This window comes from Sciurus vulgaris (genome assembly GCF_902686455.1).
Source record: "Sciurus vulgaris genome assembly, chromosome: 16".
NCBI classification, from domain to species: domain Eukaryota; kingdom Metazoa; phylum Chordata; class Mammalia; order Rodentia; family Sciuridae; genus Sciurus; species Sciurus vulgaris.
Window position 1 is genome coordinate 46951806 of NC_136477.1, and position 21811 is coordinate 46973616.

The following is a 21811-nucleotide window of genomic DNA, read 5'->3' on the forward strand; positions in this document are numbered from 1 at the left end:
GAGGTGGTAGTCCTAAGCTTTTCCCCAATTCCTCTCATTTCCTCCCAATTCTCAGTCTGTTTGGGAGAATGGAAATTAGAAACAAAAGAGGAACTGCCATTGGAAAATCCTTCCTCCAAGGTAGTAACATGATTAGAATTTTAACCCTATAATTTTCTCATTATCTGGGCACTAAAATTCTCAACTTTTCAATCAAACTATTAGAATTTACATTAATTTTCTTTGTCCTAAACTTGGTTCAAAATCATCCCCGACTCCAAAGTCCCAATAATTTTGTCCTGTAAAATCCTGAAATGACCACTCTAATTCAGGGACTGGCAATTGTTAAATAAAGGCCAAATCTGTTTTGGTAAATCACAACAATTTGTGCACATATCATTGTGTATGTTTTCACATTATAAAGACAGTTAAGAGGTTGCTGGATTTGTGATTTTATGTTACTCATTATAGTCAAACTCTGTTAATAAACTTGTTCTTAATTCACATGAGAATTAAGTGCTAGTAGTTGTAAATATACAGCCCATAAAGCCTAAAATATTTGCTATCTGATCCTTAAAAAGGTTTGCCAACACTTTTCTCTAATTTATCTTCCTCAAAATATGACAGGCAAGAGCACAGTCCAAGCCCATCACCCAGTTTTCTCCACAACTGACAGGCTTTTCACTTCTTAAAAATAAATCTTAACAAACTTCACATTTAGAGATTCAGCATTTTTGTGTAAACAAAGTATTTTCAGATTTATCATCAATGGGAAAAGTATTTGCCCCAAAGCTCATAAACCCACTTTCCTGAGCTAATTTTACAGAGATCTTAAAAAAAAAAACCTTAAAGCTAAATGAACAAACATCACCCTCAGTTCATCCCAAAGCAATTTTCTCAAAGTAGAATTAGTATTTAAAGAAAGCCTAAACAATTCCCTTTACGTTACAGAATCTCCTATTAACATTAAAACTAATAAGACAATATAATTTCTGATCTTGTTTGTAGAAGTGTTAAAAAAAAGTTGTTTTTTTTTTTTTTAACAGTTTAAACAGACTTCTAACACTAGGCTAAATATATCTGAATATGTGAGAAACACTCAAAAAAGCAAAATCAAATATCCCATTTATGCTTTTAAATGAAAATACAGTTACTCACTGAGGTAAAGGGTGAGGATCCTTTAGCTCCCAGCCCTTGACACCCCTTCAGATGGCAGATTAGCTTTCTATAGTCTGAATATGGTGGAAAAACTGTACATGGGGAGGGTAACAAGCGTGTCCACCTTCCTTTCTCAGATGTTAGTGCTTTCTCCCTTGATGAAATAGGAAGTGGTTCTAAAGTAAGGATGAACAAGGATTGAGACAGTGTCCGAAAAAAAAAAGAAAAAATGGTAAGCTATTCATTAAATGTAGGCTCTCAAAGTAGTTCTATCTCTAAAGTAACTCTAAACATCAAACCTGTGAGAATGTTTCCTTTAATTGCTGCAATACTACAGTCATCAAAAATTAACCCACTCATTCCAAGTTAAAAGGAAAAATTTGAGGATTTCTGTCATCTTTTCAAATTAGTTATCACATATCCTGCTTAGAAATTTTCAGAAAGGAAAAACTTTCCCCGACTACACTTTGAAGGGACCAACTACATCTAATGCCTTCCCCACACCAGTCATAACCATGTGCAAACTGTTCAATCAGAAAAACCTGACATGCCCCAAGATACAGACCTCCCGGCGCATGACAGTTGCAGTTCTCTCCAAGTGATCAGTTTTCCTTTGTGATTTCATTATGCTTTAATAAAAAGTAAAATTAGGTTATTAAGTATTATTCTCATAAAAAATAATAAAATTAGTTTCCCCTGTAATATCACAGCTACCCAAAATACAACATAATATTATGGATCCTATAAAATGGTTAGTGAAAATCTGCACATATAACTGAAGTTTAATGATCTATTGATGATCTGCATATTTAAGCCAAGATGCTGCCTCTTTCTGAAGTGCGATGTGCCTCCCACAACCATCAGCAGCTCTGAAGGTCTGATGACTGACCTGGTGAGACTGAGGTGGCGCAAAGTACAGAGCATCAACTTCGAAGCAGCAGCCTGAGTGCAGACTGCTCCCACGTAGCCTCGCAACAACCCAGAAATTAAGACAACACGTGCCATGGTGTTTCCTGAGCAAACAAAAATAAAATTTAAAATTATTTTAAGAAAAAGGGGCTGGGGCTGCAGCTCAGTGGTAGAGTGTTTGCCTCACACGTGTGAGGCTCTGGGTTCAATCCTCAGCAACACAAAGATATCATGTTCATCTACAACCGAAAAAAAAAATTTTTTTTAAATATTTTAAGTGGGGAAACATCAGACTATTTTAAGAAATAGTGAAAAAGAGTTTGAATTTCTCTTGGTACAGTTATGAGTTTTCAGTCAGCAAAGTAAGGGTCTGTCTATCTGACAAAATTTTTGCCACCATTCAGCGCTGGTTCAGTGTAACTGTACAGCATGTACATTACATGTAAGTATGTAATTCTCGATGCTATCAAACACAATCCTGCATCACTTAATGGGGATACATTCTGAGAACTGCTTCATCAGGTGATAATGTCATTATACAAACATCATACAGTACTTACATAAATGTAGACTGTGAAGGTTAGTTAATCGACATGGCCTCTTGAAGCAATCAAGAGATGCAGTAACCATGAGATAAAAGGCTGCTGTTTTACAGCATAACATGGCACACTGTTTTACAGTGACTTTACCACGAGGCAGTACACAATTATACATGCTATACTTTTATGTGAGTGGCAGTACAGATTTGTTTACACCAGAATCACCAAAAGCATGAGTAATGTACTGTTCTATCATGTTATTGGCTGCAATGTCACAAGGCAACAGGAAATTTTCAACATAATTGTAGAGAATGTAAGATATGGTCATATATAGTCCTCTGAAGATAGAGCATGCAGCATGTGGCGATTTGGGAGATCAGTAGGGAACATGTATAAAGCCACATGCTGCAAAATTTGTTTATTCTTGTTAGTAGTCTTTTGGATATTTTCTAGTTTGGGCTATTCTGAACAGTATTCTTAAATGTTTTGGTTTTTAATATTTGGGAAACTAAATTTGTCTTCCTGTTGCACTTTAACAAGAAATATTAAAGAACTGGATGGTGTTCATCATGTGGAACATAGTTGTCAGGCAGTTATAAAATCTACTCTCTGCTTCTATAATAGCATAAGATTAAATCAGTAGTTGATATAAGTCAGATGCAATTTAGTCAGCTGTAACCAAATCATATTGTAAAAACCCACTGCTTCATAACTAGTCTTCAGATTAAAAACTCTTCTTCCCACTGTATAATGCAGCATCATTGTGAACAAACATGCCATGGGCTATTTTTCTCTCTAGTAAATGAAAAAAAAAGCATAAGGTCTCTTTTGCCTCATGTGAGATTACTAAATGTAGTTTCTCTCCTTTAAATGTGCTAAACCAAAAATGATTTGTTAATCACTGAAAGAAAGAAGGTGAACTTACTTTAGAAGTCCATGAGATTTTAGGAGTTATTCAGTGTATGGCTGGTTGACTGACTGACACAGTATATTCTGCTCCTGGTATTACACTGGCATCTTTGAATACACACCAGTTGGAATATAGACACTTTTTCCACATACTAACATTCTAAGTTCCTGCAATGACAGGGATGACACATAAAACAATGCTTTTGGAAACTGACAAAAAGCCCTAGTAAGTATCAGTTGCAAAAGAAAAGGCTCATTATAATCAGAAGGCATGTACTCATAGCAAGCCCATTCAATTCCTCCCCCTCATCATGGCTCCACTTCTTCATCTTACTGCTTCTCTTGTTCGTCTTCCTTGGCCTGTCTTAACTCCTGCAACTTAGGAGACCCATCCCATGACCTACCTTTCTACACTGTTTCCATCCTTCCATCTGTTGGCCACCCACCTTGTCTGGCTACTGGTGGTTCCTCTTATGGTTCCGCCCAGTTTGAGATACTACCATGCTGAAGAAAGTACAACCATAGTCAAAGATTAAAAATGACAGTTACATGTCACTTGAGGTCAGGTTTCCCAATTAAATTTAACTGCTAAATAGTGAAATATAAAAAAATTATTTTTCTGCTGTTATAGATAACTATTGCCAAAATAAATTGTCTTTACAATAGATACAAAAATCTAAATCTTAGTGACTATGTTGTTTGAATGGTCTACTTCAACTGGAAACAAATTTTAATTTTTAAAAGCTGTTCTCTTAAAATTTTAAAATTCTATAATAACCATGACCAAGAATGCCACCTACTGGTAAATAGAGCATTTTTATAAAAATGTTCAAAGTGCCTTCCAAAGTTTTTATGCCAGTCCTTAGGATAAGGTATTTTTTAAAAAATTACTCACTTTTTATATGTCCAAGGGCTCCACATATTCAGTCTAAGTGTCTAATCAAAGGAGATCAACATAATTCCCAAAACTATGTAATGAATATTCCATAGATGTTTGTATCCTCACAAGCTCTATATTATCTAAGATTTGTAACTATTTCTAAAACAGAAAAATCATCATAAATGATAAAACTGATATACAATAAGTAGTAAAACAAATTACTGCAAGCAATAGATTAAGATTTGAGAAATATTACAGTGATTTCAGTTCAACAAGTACACTCAGTTCATTCAACAAGTCCAGAAATGCCAGGTACTATTACTCCAAGGAGATGAAGCCAGGTACAATGTCTGTGCCATCATGGAGGTTTTATTACAGTGAGAGGAAAATTAATAAATAATTAAGGGGAGGATTCCAAAAAATGATGACCATGATAAAGGAAAGATGGAGTAGGTGGGGGAGTATCGGGATAGGCCTCTCTGAAGGGATCACACCTGAGATGAGATCAGAATGATTAAGAGGCAACCAAATAGATGTTAAGGGCGAGAGCATTCTGCCACAGGGATACAAGAACAAAGGCAAACACAAGGAAAAAGTCTAGCATGTTAAAAGAACCAAAGTCAGTGATACCAGAGGGCAGTAAGCTTAATATTTTGGAATAAAATTTAATAATCCACATGAGAATGACAGGCAGTTGAGCAAGCAGAAGAGACCCAATTCACAGTAGGTTATGGCAAAGAAAAGAACTTTACCCTAAGGTCACTAGAAAGCAACTGAAAAGTTTGAATAAATCAGGAGAACATGATCTATTTTTAAATGATTATCCAGGTTGCTGTGTGAAGAATGGTTTATCCAGGGGCAAAAGTGAAAGCATAAAGTCCAGTTAGGAGGTTCTAGTCTAACAGAATGATAGGAATTAGGTGTGGTGGCACACTCCTGTAATCCCAGCCACTTGGGAGGCTAAGGCAGGAGGATCACAAGTTCAAGTTGCCCAACATGGGCAACTTAGTGAATAAAAAAGGCTGGGGATGCAGCTTAGTTGTAGACTGCCCTTGGGTTCAATCCCCAGGACAGGGGCCAAAGGGGGGTAGATTATGAAAGGATAACAACTGTTATCTTTAGGAAAGGATAATAGAGATGGCAGAAGTAGATTAACATGAAATATACTTTGAAATTAGAGCCCTAAAATTTGCTAACAGATTGGATGAGACAGAGCAGTGAAAGACAACAAGAATGCCTCAAAGACCACAAATCCCCTGAAATGAAGTAATTTGAAGACCAGCATGGCACCTGTCAATTCAGAATCCTAGATGTCATAGAGGAAGCAATGGGACTCCCAGGGGTTGGTAAGGGAAACTCAGTGGTATACATGTAGTTTGAGGAGCGTGCTTGACTTTGAATCAGTGGAACTGGGCTTGAGTTTGCTCTTCTTGCCCTTTTCTAATCTTGGGGAAGGCATCTTTTTACCATTTTAACCATACCCACAGTGCTTCATTGGAATGCTGAAATAAATAACGTCTATGGAAGTACCTGGTAAGCAAGAGCATTACTATAAAATCCTTAAACATTAACCGGCTCTTCTCCTTGCCAAACAACCTAGAAAAAGTGATTTGATAATGCCAATAAACAACTCCCCCTGACCTGACATACAATAGCAGTCATCAAATGCAGTTTGTTACACAGTTATGACCCGGTTCTAAATCCGATCTTATACTAAGAATTTGGGTCACTATTACTTTCCATACAAGCAGTGTTAACATTTATGATAAAAGATAAACTTGTGATCTCAAATGACTATAGCAACAAGTAAATCTGCTGTCATACTCTCAGGGTTCAAAAACGTGTAATTACAAAATATGTCTATTCCTTTTAGGAATAAATGTAAAGATCAGTAGTCACTGTAATGTTTTCTTTAAATGTACTGGGTAAAAAACAACAAACAACTTCAAAACGAACCTACATCATGTGCTTGACTATGGTTTTACTTTGTTCACAGTACAAGCTCAAACTGGGCAGAACCACAAGAAGAACTACCTGTAGCTAAAGGGGATGGACAATGGATGGCAAGGTAAAAACAGTATGGAAGGCCTAGGATAGTACCGCCATCCCCAAGACTAGGTCTCAAGGGAACCAGCATGAACCAAATCAATGTTGTTTCATCTAGCTCTGCTTGAAGCACCATCACATCATAAATGGCATTGCAGTTAATTAAGAGCCTATGTTCTAGGATCAGAAAGATCTGAGTTGTCACCATAGCTCACTGCAATTCACTAATTTGCCTTAACAAGCTCCTTATCCCTTAAACCTCGGGTTCCCCAATGTTAAAGACAGGGTGAATGATACCTATACCTTACTGGGTTGCTTCAACAATGTGATGCCTAAAGAGGATTTGTACAGCACCCAGCACACTGTGTCAACTACCAGTAAGTTATGTGTTGCTTTTCTGCATTTTAGATAATTCTTAAAAATTGTAAAATTACAAAGAAAAACTACCTGACACCCCCTGTAACTTTTAGGACTATTAACCTCAGATTTTAAGATGCTCCAGCAAACTGGTGTGTTTTGTTTGGTACGAGGGATTGAACCCAGGGGCACTTAACCACTGAGTCACATCCCCAGCCCTTTCTTTTATACATATTTCATTTAAAGACAGGATCTCACTTAGGGCTTTGATGATTTGCTGAGGTTGGTTTTGAACTCTTGATCCTCCTGCCTCAGTGTCCTGAGCCACTGGGATTATAGACATATCTGGCAGCAAACTGTTTTTGATAGGTCCAAATTGCTTTCCGAAAGGCCTATTAGGACTGGACTTTTTAGTTCGGTGATACAGCATGTGCTTAACATGCACACAGTCTTAGGTTCAATTTCCAGCAACCCCCAAAAATAAACCTTCCAATTTACAGATCCTGTAGCCAAAACATGGCTGAACCCATTTCTGTACATTCAAAAATTACTCACAAAAGAACTAAAGTCAGTTCTGTGATCACTGGGACTAAACACAGGAGAATCCTCCTTCTGCCTGTCTCCAAAAGGCTATCTGGGAGGTATTTGTCTAAGTAATACCAGGAGTAATCAGAGTTGTGTGGGCTTTGATGGGACTTCTCTACCCAGACACACCAGAATCTCCATAGTTAACCCTCAACAAGTTTCAAATGTTTCCTAATTGCTGGATAGATCACCAATTAAGCAAAAATACTGTTTGTGAAACCTCTGAAACAACCTTCTACCAACTCCATCTGTGTACTTCTGGAATTTTCTCCGAAAGACTTCTCTGCCTTTATGCTTTTCAAGCTTTAAAAGGGCTTGAAGGACCACAACTGTAATCCCAGCTACTCAGGAGACTGAGACAGGAGGATTGAAAATTCAAAGCCAGTGTGAGCAACTTCCAGAGAACCAATCTCAAAATAAATAAGGGCTGAGGATAAAACTCAGGGCTTGCCATCAGGTGTGAGGCCCTGGGTTCTATCCCTAGTACCACAAACAAAAAAGTAAAAAGAGCTAAAACCAAGCAGAGCTTATCCAGTGTGCACAAAATTGAAAATTTCATGGAAACACTTGAGTGTAAGTACGCAAGCATAGGGATGTATTAAGTATGTGTTATGGAAATGTGAAAGGTTTTATGTGATTGCCAAAGCAAGTGACTTAATTTCCAGGTGAAAGAAGAATGCTAGATTTGAAAAGGATCTTGGATTATATCTAGCCCAGTTTTTCTTGGAAGAGGAATAGGCCTGAAGAATGTAAATCTCTAACTCCCAGAGCTCATTTGCAATCAAATCAGATTCTAAGTCAAGAGTTTGTTTTTCAATAGTGCTTTTTCAACACTGCATTCCTTAATACTGATACATGAATACTGCCTAGCAATGGAGCAGTACCCCATTGTAGGGGGTTGTCCCAAAACAGATATTAGCACTGCTTTCAAGACAAACCACTTTTTATTGGCATTCAGCTTCAGGATATACAGAGGCCTCCTGCTGATAATCTTGCCAATCGACACCATTCCTTTTACAAAGAAACTGGGGTTCGCATTAGTAGTCTGTTCCTGGGCTTTGGAGATAGCCAGGCTCTAACTTATTTCCTAGGTAAGTGATCTTGGTCAAGATGCCCACTCTGTACCTCAGTTTAAAGATTAATAAAAATGGAATTTAAAAACCCCAGGATTGATGGGAGAACTATGCTTTGCTCAATACCTGGCACATAACAAAAGCCCAATAATAAAAAGTGACGTTATTACTGTTACTACCTATCATCGTAGTTAATGATGTACGCCTGGCAAATACAGAACTAGAATTCAGTCCTTGCTTTCCAGGTCTTGGCCTTCTCAGCAACACAAAATGGGTTATTTGAAGATGCCTGGGGTGAGGAAGAGGCGGATATGTACCTGCAGCCAGGAGCTATAAATTGTCCCTGAGCTCAAGGTCACTTGGTGAAGCGAAATCCCCACGAGAGCTGGTCGTCTGTCACCCGTGAAGGGCAGAGAGGACGCTGAGCTGCTCCCACCGCCGTCTGGAACCAAAGTAAAGCAGGGCCCTCCCTTTCCTGAGGGCCAGGCGGGTAAAGGCTGCAGCCCTCGGAGAGCAGTTCGAGGCCTTTCTGCGGTCCCCGACTTGATGCAAAGTCTACCGCTGCCCCGGGCACCTACTTTATAGCCCTGCGCCAGATTCCACCCTGCCCCGGTGAGTCTCCACGGTCCCAGACGTGACGTAACGGTAGCATGGGCGAGCCTCGCACGCTATTGGTCGCTACTGTCCAATGGGAGTAGGACTGCGCGACACTGCTGAGCAAGAAGCGCCATCTTCCCAGAGTCTCCACCCCTAGCTCAGTCATCTCCATGGTGACCGCGACCTGTCACACATTTGTCCGCCAAGGATGGAGTTGCGTCATCATCTAAGCGCCGGAAGCGACCGTTCCTGCACCTGTGCGCGGGGACGACGCCGGTTCCGGGCCGGCCTTGAGAAAGTTAGACCAACTAGAGGAGCTGTAGGACGGCCGGGGCGGCAGTGTTTTGCCGGCCCCGACGACCATGGCGGTGTTTCACGACGAGGTGGAGATCGAGGACTTCCAATATGACGAGGACTCCGAAACGTATTTCTACCCCTGCCCGTGTGGGGATAACTTTTCCATCACCAAGGTAACTTCAGGGCCCCTCCCGGCGACTCGCCGGAGCAGGCGCGTTTTCGCTCCCCTGGGTTCCCTGTGCAGTTGGGTTTCGTCGCCCTTGCGGCTCTTAGTCACCCACGTTCTCTATTCCCTGCTTCTGAATACCCCGCCCCCACCCCGAAATAATACCCCGAGCTCTCAGTGGGCACATCGTTCTGGCCTTCAGTTTAGCCCAGGAGTGGATAGCAAGGAGCCCGTGTTTTGCTACTCCCGTGTCTCTCTTAAGGATACCTTCTTGGGATACTTGTTTGGAGAAGGGGAATCGTTTTTGTTTCCTAGGGGTTTTGAGGCAGCGGAACCTCGCCTTACCTTCCTGGGTGTTTTTCCGAAGTGAAGGGGAAGACCCTTTTGGCGCGCACCTACCTTGCGGGGAGGCAAGCCACCAAGAGATTTGTACAATAGGGGTGGGAGAGGTTTGTGTGGAGGAGATAGCGAAGGGAAAACTTTGCTGACCAAACGTTGTTTGATTTCGTTATAGGAAGATTTGGAGAATGGGGAAGACGTGGCAACCTGTCCTAGCTGCTCTCTCATTATAAAAGTGATTTATGACAAAGTAAGGGATCAATTTTAAAAGGGGGGGGGGAGGGACAGTGAGGCAGTAGCAAGGACCTAGAACATCCTGACTGTAATATGTAAATACAGAAGATTGTCTCTTAATAATGTGCTGGGTTAAATACTGTTTTTTAAAACAATATTTTAAATTACAAAAACAGCCATATCATAAATTAAAATTTTAAAGTTCAGGTTATATAACTCATTTTATCTTTGGAAACAGTAATAAAGAAAACTGCTTTTTAATGGAAAGTATTATGTATTAAATAGAAGAAAAAATAATTTTAAAGGTTATCTTAATTGACACTCTTCCTCTATTTAATATGTAACTAAACTTAGAGCTCCTGGACACATTTTGACAGGTATAGTTACATATTATTTCTTGCCTGACTTGTATGTAGGACTCAGTTACCTTGTTTGAACATAATTCCTCTTTGCAATTTTACAGTTGCATTTTAGTCTTTAGCTATCCTATTGTCTTTCACAAGGATGGTGATGAGAGAAAAAAACATTACTGCCCACTCTCACCCAAAGTTTATCAGTACTTTGAATGGAGTCTTAAAGATGAACTCAAAAATGAATATAAGAAAAGTGGGGACAAGATTTCAAGAGAAGTGGGCTATAATCTAGATCATAATGTAGAACTTGAACAATTTATTCTTATGTTAAAATGTACTCTAGAACAAAAAGCAAATAAGGTAAGAGAGATCAGGAGTGCAAGTCTGGGAGGAGGCTATAATTTTAAATAAGGTAATCATGACAATTTATTAAGAAAGGCCTTATTAAGTAAAGATTTGAAAGAGGTAAGGGAGTGGACCATTTACACATGATACATAGAGTTGGGCAAATTAACATTCAGTGATGGGATCTTAAGATGAGAACATGCCTGGTTTTGTCAAAGAAAAAAAGAGGCCAGTGTGACCACAGCAAATAAGAGTGAAGACAGTGCAAGATGAAATGAGAAGACTGGGTAGGTCACAAAGATGTTGAAGGACTTTAAGGACTTTGGCTTTTGATGTGAATGATACAGGGAACCACTGGAGAATTTTTAAACAGGAATGCTATGACCCCACCTGTGTTTTAAAAGAATGATTCTGGCTTGTGTGTTCAGAGTAGACTGAGGGAGCAAGAAAAGAAATAGAAAAACCAATAGCAGGCTGTTAAACTAATCAAAGCAAGAAATGGCTTGGGCCAATGGAGGTAGTGAGAAGTTTTGGATTCTGGATACACTTTGACTGATAAGGATTTTCTTAGTGGTTGTATATGGAGTATGAGAGGAATCAGAAATGATTTCAGCATTTGTGGTCTAACTAGAAAAATAGAATTACTATCAACTGGGGGTATGTAACTAGAGACGAATAGGTGGGAGTCAGATATACTAAGTTTGAGAAGGCTATTTCCCATCCAAGTGGAGCTGCTGAGAAAGCAGTTGAATATGCATGTCAGCTAGCAGTATAAATTTGGGAGTTAACAGCCATAGGTAGTGTTTAGAACCAGAAGACTGGACGATATCCCCAGAATACAGATAGAAATGGGCCAAAGAAAGAACTGAGTCTTGGGTGCTCCGGTATTAAAAGGTCAAGGAAGAAGTTGAGGAATATGCAAAGCTAACTGAAAAGGAACAAGCGCTGCGGAAGGAGGAAAATCAACAGTGCCATATCTTAGGAGCCAGATGAGAAAAGGTGGAGGAATGAGATTCTTGTCAGAGTCCACTGATACATGAAAACTGAGAATTAACTATTATTGTCTTTTGCAACACAGCTAACTTGTGATGGTGTTGAGAGTACAGTACAGGGAAAAACTGAGGACAGCCTGATTGGAGAAACATGGTGGATGGAAACAAATCAGAAAGAATGGAGAAATAGAAGACAACAAATGTGGGCATTTCTTAAAAGTAGTTTGCTGCAAAGAGAAGCAGAGACATGGTACGGTAACTGGTAGTGATAGAGGATTAACAGTTTCAGATCATAAACACTCAGCTCCATCAGTGAGTATAGACACTGGAAGTTAGATTTAACCACTATTGTGGTTTTGCAAGTGAATATAAAGAAGGGAGAGAACAGTGGATACAATCAATGACCATGGAATTTTAACCAAGTAAAGAGAACATCTAGGGAATGAGGGACTGTGAAAAGGTGATAGGAGGAATACAGTGGCTGTCCAGGGGTGTTGAAATATGGGATCTGGGATAGATGGCAGCAAAAGAGAATAGTAGCGATGGTATGGTCTCATGAGATAAGATTCAAAGTTGGTTGATTTTAGAGAGGGGAGGAGAATGGTGGCAGAAAGGAGAAACCAATCCCACTTCCAGGCCCTGTGGTACTGAAAACACTAGAAGAGGATCTAGGGGAAACCGTCCTTGGCTATAACTTCATCTCAGCCTAGCACTGTTGACATTTTAGACCTGATAATTTGTTGTGCAGAGGTAACCTGTACTTAGTAGGATGTTCAGCTGCATCCCTGGCCTCTTCACATTGGGTAATAGTAAGCACCCTTCAGTTGTGTCAGCCTAAAATGTTTCCAGACATCGGGAGCAGAGGAACACTTTAAAGAAGAGTTGAGAATAAGGACTATTGTGCTCATGATGGACCATGAATTCCAAAGAGCAAGGTAGAAGATTTCCAGTAGGTGGAAAAATAAAGCTATAGGGGCAGAGTAGTAACTGATCCTTCAGGGATCAATTGCAGGGGTAGCAGAGTGTTCTTGTGGCAGTTGACATAAATCAGGATTAATGTTCAGAGATTGGACTTAATTTACAAAGTAGCTGACATTACAGATTATTTGTGTTGGAAAAACACATGAAGCCCTTTCCCTTTTAGTTGAAAGAAGGAATTACTCTGAAAAGGATTTGACTTCAAATGACCAAATATTGAAATAATGAATATAGAAACTTACAAAATGTAACATGCACTGATGTTATTACCTAGAAACGGTAGCTTGCAAGTGAAGATGGGCATGTTTATAAGATAAGGCACTTATTAAATAATGAATTCAGTACTGAAAACCAGTATGCTTTCAAAATTCTAATTCTAGTGCTGCCTTTGAACACAAATGAAGTGACATAGCAATGGGAAGATCAACAAGTAGGTAGTATCTGTAACAAAATGAAGGTAATGTTAATGCATCTGTGACATAGAAACTCAGTGTCATTTCTCATTCTGTCTTAGGATCAATTTATGTGTGGAGAAACAGTCCCAGCCCCTTCAACCAACAAAGAATTAGTAAAATGCTGAAGAAACCTTCAGGAATCCACATCCTGAACAGTTAAGAATGAGCCCAGATGGAAATATCAAATGCAGAGAAACTGATTTTTTTCAAGGGGACAGCTGTTTTGTGGATTGCCATTCTTTTTTCATGTGTATCTTTTCACCAACTGCTGAATTCATCTTCAAATAGAGAAGTGAGCCCCAGACATGTCATACCCGGATTTCATGTTTAGAACATTGAATTGGAAGCATTCTTAATTATCCACCTGAATTTAAAGGAAGATAATTTTAAATCAGTGCTTTCTTTCCCTTAGTTATTATGTTTATACCTTAAACCTAATTCTGTATCTGATAACAGCATCATCTACCTCAGTCATTAGGATTTCTTAGTTAAAATGAGATTATATTTTTAATTAGTTTCTAAGATGGTTAAAATTAGCCCTTTCTTTGAAATTTGAATCAGCTTTATTATTCTAACTTAAAGAAAATCCGTTGCTTCATCAGTACTGCACTTCGAATTCCCTCACCAAGCCAGTCTCTCCAGTCTTGCCATTATTAGAATGTTCATGTTCTGTTTAGCATGTCATTTGTGTTACACTTCATGCACAGAGTTCTAGTAAGAGAAAAGATGGGCTACAGTTTCTCCATCACACAAGTTAGTGAATAAGGAAGAAAAATCTAAAGTGAAAGAGTCAAAGAAATGGCGATTCCTTATGTTCCTTAAAAATCATGACACGATTTAAAAAAAAAAAAAAAAAAAGGAAGCGAAGTTGTTAATGAGAGGAGTTAAACGGGCCAAGTTAGCAAATGAATGCTTTAATTATTTTACCAGATCAAAGCAAATATTTTTGTATTTGGAATTTTGTTTATTTTCTGATAAAGTTAATGAAATTGTAGTTCATAGAGGGGTTAAGGCCAAGTCTCTGTGACTGGTGCCAGTGCTTTTAGCCTATCACAGTATTGTGTCACTACTAAAAAATAAAGCATTTACAGTGGAGAATGAACTTGAAAATGGGAGGCCTGTTCTGAGTAAATACATCCATATGGACACATCTAATAAGCCTCTATAGCATGCAACCAAACCAAACATGCACTTCTACAGAGAAGTGTTGCCATGGAGAAGAGAAATATATGAAGATAGACTACTGGTCTTCCTTTGCTAGAGTGCTGAGAGTAGCAAGAAATTAGAATCATGAGAAAATTGGAAAATTTCCATTATAAACACAACTTTGCTGCATATATGAAAATGCACTGATAACTGGCAAGTTGTTTTGGGTGGCTCCTGTAATTAGAAAAGCATACTAGAGTATCAGTGTTCTACACTGATTGATAAATGAACTATACACTCCTTGGAAGTTTAAATTAAAATAAGTGGACTTTTTTTTTTTAATCTTGCAGCAGCATGGCTATATGCAGGCATTAGGTTGAGACATAATAAATCAAAATTGTACGCTAGACGTAATTGGTACGTTATATGGTGCATTTGTGATACAGTGAGAAATCTCATTGACTCTTTGGAACACTGTCAGCCCAGAAATAATCCATACTCTGAAAACAAAGTGACTGCTCAGATGAACAGAGCAGGGTACAGGTTGATTCTGGTGGCAGCGACCTGCAAAGAGAAATGAACTGTCCCATGCTCATCATAGGTGGTGCTAACATAAACTTTCTCTCCTGCCGATGAACAGACAACCTTGATGTAGGTCTACTATGAGCATAGAACAGGAAGAAAGTTGCCCAAGTTCAAACATCCCAGGAGAAAAGAAATATAAACAGCTTTCGCAGTCAGTGATTGTTGATATACTGCAATAATAGAATGATTTTGTTTTAAAGCAACTGTGTTAAGTTTGAGAAAGAACATACCAGGAATTAATCCTATAGTAAGCAGAAAGTAAAACCAAGGTTTTTCAGGTGTGACTGGAGTTCTGAGTGATGCTTGTGCCTTATTTAGCCCCACAGACATTTGTGGGGCACCTCTGTGAACTGATTTATGATTTAACCCAGTCTCTGCTTAGCTCTGGAGTCTGAGGCCAACCAGGCCAGTGGATCCCTCACCTGTGCAGGTATAGGAGATGGGGTCAGAAGGTTTTCAACTGTCAGTTCTCATTTCAGGTGTGGGAGCTTACTGGAATGGAATGGATAATTAAAACCTTTATAAACTTGAAACTGTCTGAATCATGAATTACAGGAAATGGGAACACCAGTTTTCATCAGTGACTTGATGTTACCACACTTCTGAGTTTGAAAATTTAGTTGGCTGTTTAAAGGATTCTGCATATATTTTATACATTCAGAGCATTTTTCTTAGATAGCACCAAACATTTTTTTAACTGTACATATTAATTTATTACCAGGATAAATTGTATTGGCATGCTAAATAAAATCTGATAATTTCAGTTCATTTGTTTTCACATAGCTTTTCTTCTAAATATCAAAATATTATATTGAAAGGTTTTGGTGTGATGATTTTATATAAGGTAGAAATCTTAATCTGTTTGGGGGCATTGTAAGTAGGTTTCTGATACAAACAGTAAAGTTTTCATTTTTTTTTTTAACATGGTTTCTCACTGTTGCCTAAAGTAGCCTAGAACCCCTGGACTTGAGTGAGCCTCCTGCTTCAGCCTTCCAGTAACTGGGACTACAGTCACTGCACCAAGCTTAGCAGACAATAGAGTTTTTAAATAGGAAAAAAATTGCCATTGTTTCTACAGTTTGGCCACTTGGATTTGGATTCTGGGTTTTTATTGTTATTTGAACAAAAAGTTAGCTTCGAGTCACTGTCAGTAAAACCAAAGATGTTTGGCATTCTTAGATGAGTAATTCATTTTATTGCTGGAAAAGAATAGATACTGTGTTTAAGGTTGGTGATCAACTCTTGAAGTGGTTTGAGAGCCCAGCTCTGGACAGGACACAGTTTGGATCTTAATTCCTCCCTTATGATCTTAGACAAGTTACTTAAATCTGTGTCTTGTTCCACAAAATGTAGACCATATGACTTCAGTAGGGTTGCTCTGAACTCATTCAGCAAGGGTCTGTGCAGACAGCCATGTGCTAGGCACAAAGCGAAGAAGACTGCCCTTATGGAGCCAGGAAGTAAGGTAGACTGGCTCGGGTCCTAAGGGAAAAAGACCAGATAATGTGATAGTGTCGGGGACAGGTACCTTTTTAAAGAACAGATATCAAGTGTGTGGCACTTTTTCTGAGACCTATAGGGTGAGAATGAAACAGCTTTGTGAAAAATGATTAAACGAACTAATAACTGCAAAATATTTGGTACATAGGCAAAAAATTCAGCATTGTTTTGAGCATTGACAACATCCTTAGAAGTGCAAAGTTTCCCACTGTTCACCTTACTGGGTCTGGGGATGGGACCCAGCAACCTGTACCTTAAAAGGCCTCCCAGCTGATTCTGATGCAGCCAAAGTTTGAGAACCACTGGTTTTCGCACTTAACAAATTTGTAATCACCTGGGTCACTTTAAAAATATGTCACAGAAATTTAATTGGTCAAGGTACAGCTTGGACATCAGGATTTTTAAAAAGTGTCCCTGGTGTTTGTAATGTGCAGCCAAGGTAGAGAGCCCCTGGGCTAAAATAGCAGAAAATTTGTAATTGCAAAGTAAAAAGGACCCAGTTTTTAAAAAATGTTCACACCTGCTTTGCACATGGAACAATGAGTGTGAGCTCATTTGGCCATGTGCTTGCATCAGGCCTGCAATTGGCCTTAATGAGCAGCCAGCAGGGGGAGCCCAGGCTGGGCTAATGTTCCCAGTGGGAGAGCCCCAATCTGGGTGGCCTCTGGACTGTGTCCGCTTTTTAAACAATCACATTTTCCAGCATTCACACTGGCTGCTAATTACATACTTTGCAAAAGTGACAGCTTCTGCAGGTGTAAGTAATTAGGAGTTCTTTAACTTGTGCGAGGGGTACCTGCCATTCCCTACTTCCCACCAAGCAAATTGCTAATGATTACATATTCCACTGGGAAGCCATTTTACAAATTATTTCCTGTTAAGGGTTTAAAACAAAGCATAAAACAGTTAAAAATACTAACCCCTGGCTCCGAAAATTGCTTAAAATGGGGATGGAAGTGGGGTGAGGGAATCACCACCCTCCTCTACACACTTGCAGAAGAGCCCTAAAACAGAAGGAAAAGAAATTCTTTGTAGATTTTTGAATGAATATTGATCAAAATCTAGGAAGGCAAATTAGCATTTGTTTTCCAGTCTTCAGACTTCACTACTAATACTAGGGAAGAAAAGTCACTAACCAGCCTTCCCCAAGTCCTGATGCAAGTGAACAAGTTCAAGCTTGCAGAGAAATCTGGAAGTGAGGTGCAGTCAGCTGCTGAAATGGGAACCATGAAGGGGGCTAATGTCACTATTACTTCTGTGAATTTGCACCCAAGCATTAGTGGGGAACTCGGGGGTGCTGTTGGTCAGTAGAGCTCATAGGATAAAGCTGATGTCCTGCAGGAAAGAGGGAAGAGAAACACCCAATCGGCTCCTTAACATCTGTCCCTCACCACCTCTAACAGCAGAGCTCTTCAGAGTCAAGCTACCACTTCCTTTCTGTCTTCCAAACCTTTCATAAATCTTGTTTTTAGCCAACTGTAACCTGGAACCGTGTTAGGAAGAGAATTCTGGGAAACTCCCAGCTTAGCCAAGTCAATGCAGTACAATACTACCATAGTTACTGATTCGCAAAGACCACTCAAACCCACTTGAGTACTTTGGTTAGAAGCCTCACTAACGTTAATCTTTGTGGAAAATCTTGTGACAACACCTACTCCCTGAGATAGGGCAAATGCTGGGAAACTGACATGGCTACCCAGGCAGATTAGAGGCACAAGTAGACTCAGTAGGCTGTTTCCCAAGAAGGCAGCCACCTGGGTCCTCTGACAAATGATGAGGTGTTTGATGGGGAAGGGCTTCATTACAGAATGGTTCGTTACAGAAGGAATATCGAGTAAGAGATGAGGGTCCCAAGGTCTGGCACAGAACCACAGGCATTGCTTCAGCCCAGGGGGTGTCAACACCTGGAAATGAGGTAGTTCCTATCTGAGATCTGACCATGGTAGCAGGACTTGGTCACTAGGCGAAGATTTGGGCCAGGCTTTATTCTTAGAGGGGGTCTGTGTTTTTTAACTTAGAGGGGGTCAAAATTTGTGCCATTGGACAAAAATGAAGATTGAGAATGGGGAAAACAAGCCTTTAGTGGACACCATATGTGCTTGAGCTAGCACAAGCTTCCCAGGGTTACCCCGGAGGCCATTGGAGTGCCCTGCCTACAATCCCAAATGGCAGTGAGGACTTGGAGCATTAATGCAATAGCAGGTATCTCTGAACTACTAGTTGATATGAGGATGAGAGTGAACCAGACTGGGTGGGGGATTTGGGATGAATTAAATGAGATAATGCACATAAAAGCAGTTAGCACGGTATTTGCCCCAAATTAGGACTCAGTAAATGATAGTTCGTTCAATCTTACACATTTCTTGCTCCATCAGAAATGACAAGATGCTACGGTCTGGGTTAAAACACCAACAGGCTTAGCCACAATGCATCAAGATGCAATCAAGATGAAGCAAAGAAACCACAAGTGACAGAAAATGAAGGATTTTAAAAATAAGGATTACTTTATGTGTTTGTGGAAGTATTAAGGGAAGGCTGTAATCTTTGCATCTGATGTTGAACCTAAGGTTGCTATTGTGAACAAGAGAAAATACAAATTGGGTCCTACTTGTGTCTCACTACCTTAACCTCAACGTTGTGGGTGACTTCCATGGGAAGCTTGTGCCCTCCCCACAGAGTTACATGGCACTTGGCCCACAACAAGCAAGCCAGCAGATTAGCAACAGTACATATGAGCACCTGCTGCTGCTGGTGCCCTGCTTCAACTTTCAGAGCATAAAAATGGGTGTCCCTTGCTTCACTTTGGACTTCCAAATATTGCACAAAATTTCTCTTGTTGTCAGTGCTAACCTAGGACCATATAGGAAAGGGAATTCTGGGAAGTGTCATCCTGGTTTAGCTAAATTGTCACCACATATAACATCTGGGAAGCCTAGGCAGGAGAGGGACACTATTTACTCTTAAATAACACCATGTCATTTAGATCACTCTATAATGTAGCCATAATAACCCCCAGGTTAACTAAATCCAAGACATTGCCAATGTGTCAGTCAAGAATTGAGACATTACAAACCATCCCCAAACAACAACTATTTATTTTTGCTTAAATGTTTATTGGTCAACTGGGGGTTGGCTGATCCTGTCTGCGTTTGGCAGAGTGACTCTGAAGTACAGGTCTGGTCCCAGGTCTCTCTTCCTCCTTGGACCAGTGGACAAGCTGGGCCAGAGGTACAAGAGCCCATTCACATGGCACATGTTCATTTCATTTTTTACTTATGTCAACAGTTGCCACCATTCCTCTGGCCAGTACAAGTCATGTACCTGATCTCAACAATAAGCAGCAGGAAAATACAGTTCTGTTCCGGGGGTGGTTGGAAGGAAGGAGTGAATATTTCTGAAAACTAATCAAATCTACCATTCATTAAATGGCAGACTTGGCATTTCAATCTAACACTTTTAACTCCAAATCCCATTTTTCTTCTCCTGTGATAGTGTTTGAATAATTGAACAACTTTCCAAGTAATAAAATGGAAGCAGTTGAAGCATTAAAACAAGCCAGTTACTCTCATCTCTCTGATCAGACATCAAATAACAGCCCCATGGGATTAATTTTTGTTAGCTTTTTGTTTTGAGATGAGCAAAATTTTGACTGTGTTTTCCATATTAAAATTCAGTCTTATCCTTCACAATGTAACTCTGGTAATAAAAGGTTAATATTTCCAAAGTTTACCAATAAGCATCCACTTTAAGACATTTATTTGCTCTAATTATAAAGAAAAACGGGACAATAAACTCATACAAGATCATTAAAAGTGAAAGATAGCACCCAGGGGATCTGACTACTCACCTACTGTGTCTGCTTGCTGGTTGTGCAACTTGAGGATGACTCATTCTGAGAATTTTTGTTGCAATTAATTCTCTGATACGTTTCGCTGGTGCCCAACAATTTATTATCCAGACTCTTTCAAATCAGGAAAGCAGCTCTTACTTCAAGTCTGATGTGATCAGCATGGCCAGAACTGAAACTTCAAACTTTGGACCTTGAATAAAGTCTGCCAGATATAGCTTATATATTCCCAGCAGAATGTTGTCTATTAATGACTTGTCCATCTGGCTTGGCTAAGCATTCTCTGTACCATACTGAGTTGCAGGAGCAAAAAAATTAGTGAAGTTAGACATGAAGAACTTTCTGCTTGAAAATGTGATAAGATGTATTAGTTATTCATCCCAAAATGGATAAATGGTGTCATTCAGTCAATAAATATGTTCCAAGCATTTTTTGTTTATGAGTGCTGAGCCTAATATCTGCACAGGGGAGATTTTTGGATAATAGAATTGCATTATAGAAAGTCTTTTAAAACAATATAGAAATGGTTTTTCTAATAAGGACCTAAATGTATATGTTGGTGATTGGCAGCTTTGTTCTCTTTGCCAAACATATATCTTACTCATTAACATTTTTGAAGAATTACTTTATGAACATAAAGAGGCAGAAGGAATGCCTGACCTAGACCAGATGGTTCCTGTTTTTCTTTTTTGTACATGTGTTCTTGTCCCATCTGTGGACTCAGTGGATCAGTGCCTTGGACAAATGGAACAAGGACATATTGGTCACCTCTCTTGGCCTTGATTTCTCAATGATTAAAACAGGGATGGGAAGTGACTTTTAAAGTCCCACTTATCTCTGTCTGACGTAACTTTGAATATGCAAATGACCGTCTCTACTCTTGGATGAAGTCCTGGCTTGTCTAAAAGCCTTCCAAGGACTGGTCCACAACTGGGATGAGGAGCAGGAAGTGAACTGGCAGCAATACTAGAATATACCTGTAGGGGGAACCAGAGCCCCACTGGACTCCAGTTTTTGGCAGCCCAAGCCCAGACCAGCTTGCAGCAGGGCAAGGTACAGTCAAAAACTCTCTGGACCAGGTGTTCTCTTTCCCAAAGGACAGCCTGCTTAATGTGAATGCCCAGGGAAACTGATATTTGCAGGACTTCACCCCAGAGAGCTGAGGTAAACACAGCCTAGCCTCAGTGACTTCTTGAAAAGCAGCCACCAGGGCTTTTGTGTTCTGCACCTGGTCTATCCAACATGGCAGCCACTAGCTCTATGTGGCTTTTTAAACATTAAATTAAATTGATTAAAATTGACTTTAAGAAGGCAGTTCCTGGATAGTTACACCACCATATTTCAAGTATAAACGTTTACATGTGACCAGGGCTTGTGGCTGCCATAGTGGATGATTCAAGTATAGAACATTTCTATCATCACAGAAAGTTCTACTGGACAGCTCTCTTCCAGAATGTGACATGGTACTCACATACTGAAGAAACCAAAGCCTCTCCTGACTTCCTGTTGCTCTTCCATTGCCTTTCTTTTTTCACTTGTGTT

The 21811-nt window shown here is 39.6% G+C and overlaps 2 protein-coding genes across 4 annotated transcripts in view; one reads left to right on the plus strand and one right to left on the minus strand.

The window, feature by feature from the left end:
* OXNAD1 (oxidoreductase NAD binding domain containing 1) overlaps window positions 1-20632 on the minus strand; it is a 46496-nt gene extending 25864 nt beyond the window's left edge. Inside the window, exons 1-4 of one of the 2 annotated variants that reach the window (XM_079116485.1) lie at window positions 20270-20632; window positions 3511-3662; window positions 2027-2150; window positions 1703-1766 (exon numbers count right to left, since the gene is read on the minus strand). In XM_079116485.1, coding sequence (XP_078972611.1) covers window positions 1703-1766; window positions 2027-2142 — 180 coding nt within the window. In that variant the 5' untranslated portion in view covers window positions 2143-2150; window positions 3511-3662; window positions 20270-20632. Of the gene's footprint in view, window positions 1-1702; window positions 1767-2026; window positions 2151-3510; window positions 3663-8752; window positions 9070-20269 lie in introns of those variants that run through there. The other variant, XM_079116484.1, reaches the window with a different exon arrangement.
* On the plus strand, window positions 9267-13934 carry DPH3 (diphthamide biosynthesis 3). Of its 2 annotated transcripts, XM_079116380.1 has the most exons (3): window positions 9267-9502; window positions 10010-10084; window positions 13251-13934. In XM_079116380.1, the coding sequence occupies exons 1-3, from the start codon at window positions 9395-9397 to the stop codon at window positions 13314-13316; spliced, it is 249 nt and encodes an 82-aa protein (XP_078972506.1). In that variant the 5' UTR covers window positions 9267-9394; the 3' UTR covers window positions 13317-13934. The 2 variants fall into 2 exon arrangements, with proteins under 2 accessions (XP_078972506.1, XP_078972507.1); XM_079116381.1 differs by lacking the exon at window positions 10010-10084.
* Window positions 20633-21811: the final 1179 nt, after the last annotated feature.

Coding starts and splice junctions, on each gene's coding strand:
- DPH3 (XM_079116380.1), top strand. CDS start 9,395: ATGGCGGTGTTTCACGACGAGGTGGAGATCGAGGACTTCCAATATGAC. Junction 9,503..10,009: donor ATAACTTTTCCATCACCAAG/GTAACTTCAGGG, acceptor ATTTCGTTATAG/GAAGATTTGGAGAATGGGGA. Junction 10,085..13,250: donor TAAAAGTGATTTATGACAAA/GTAAGGGATCAA, acceptor ATTCTGTCTTAG/GATCAATTTATGTGTGGAGA.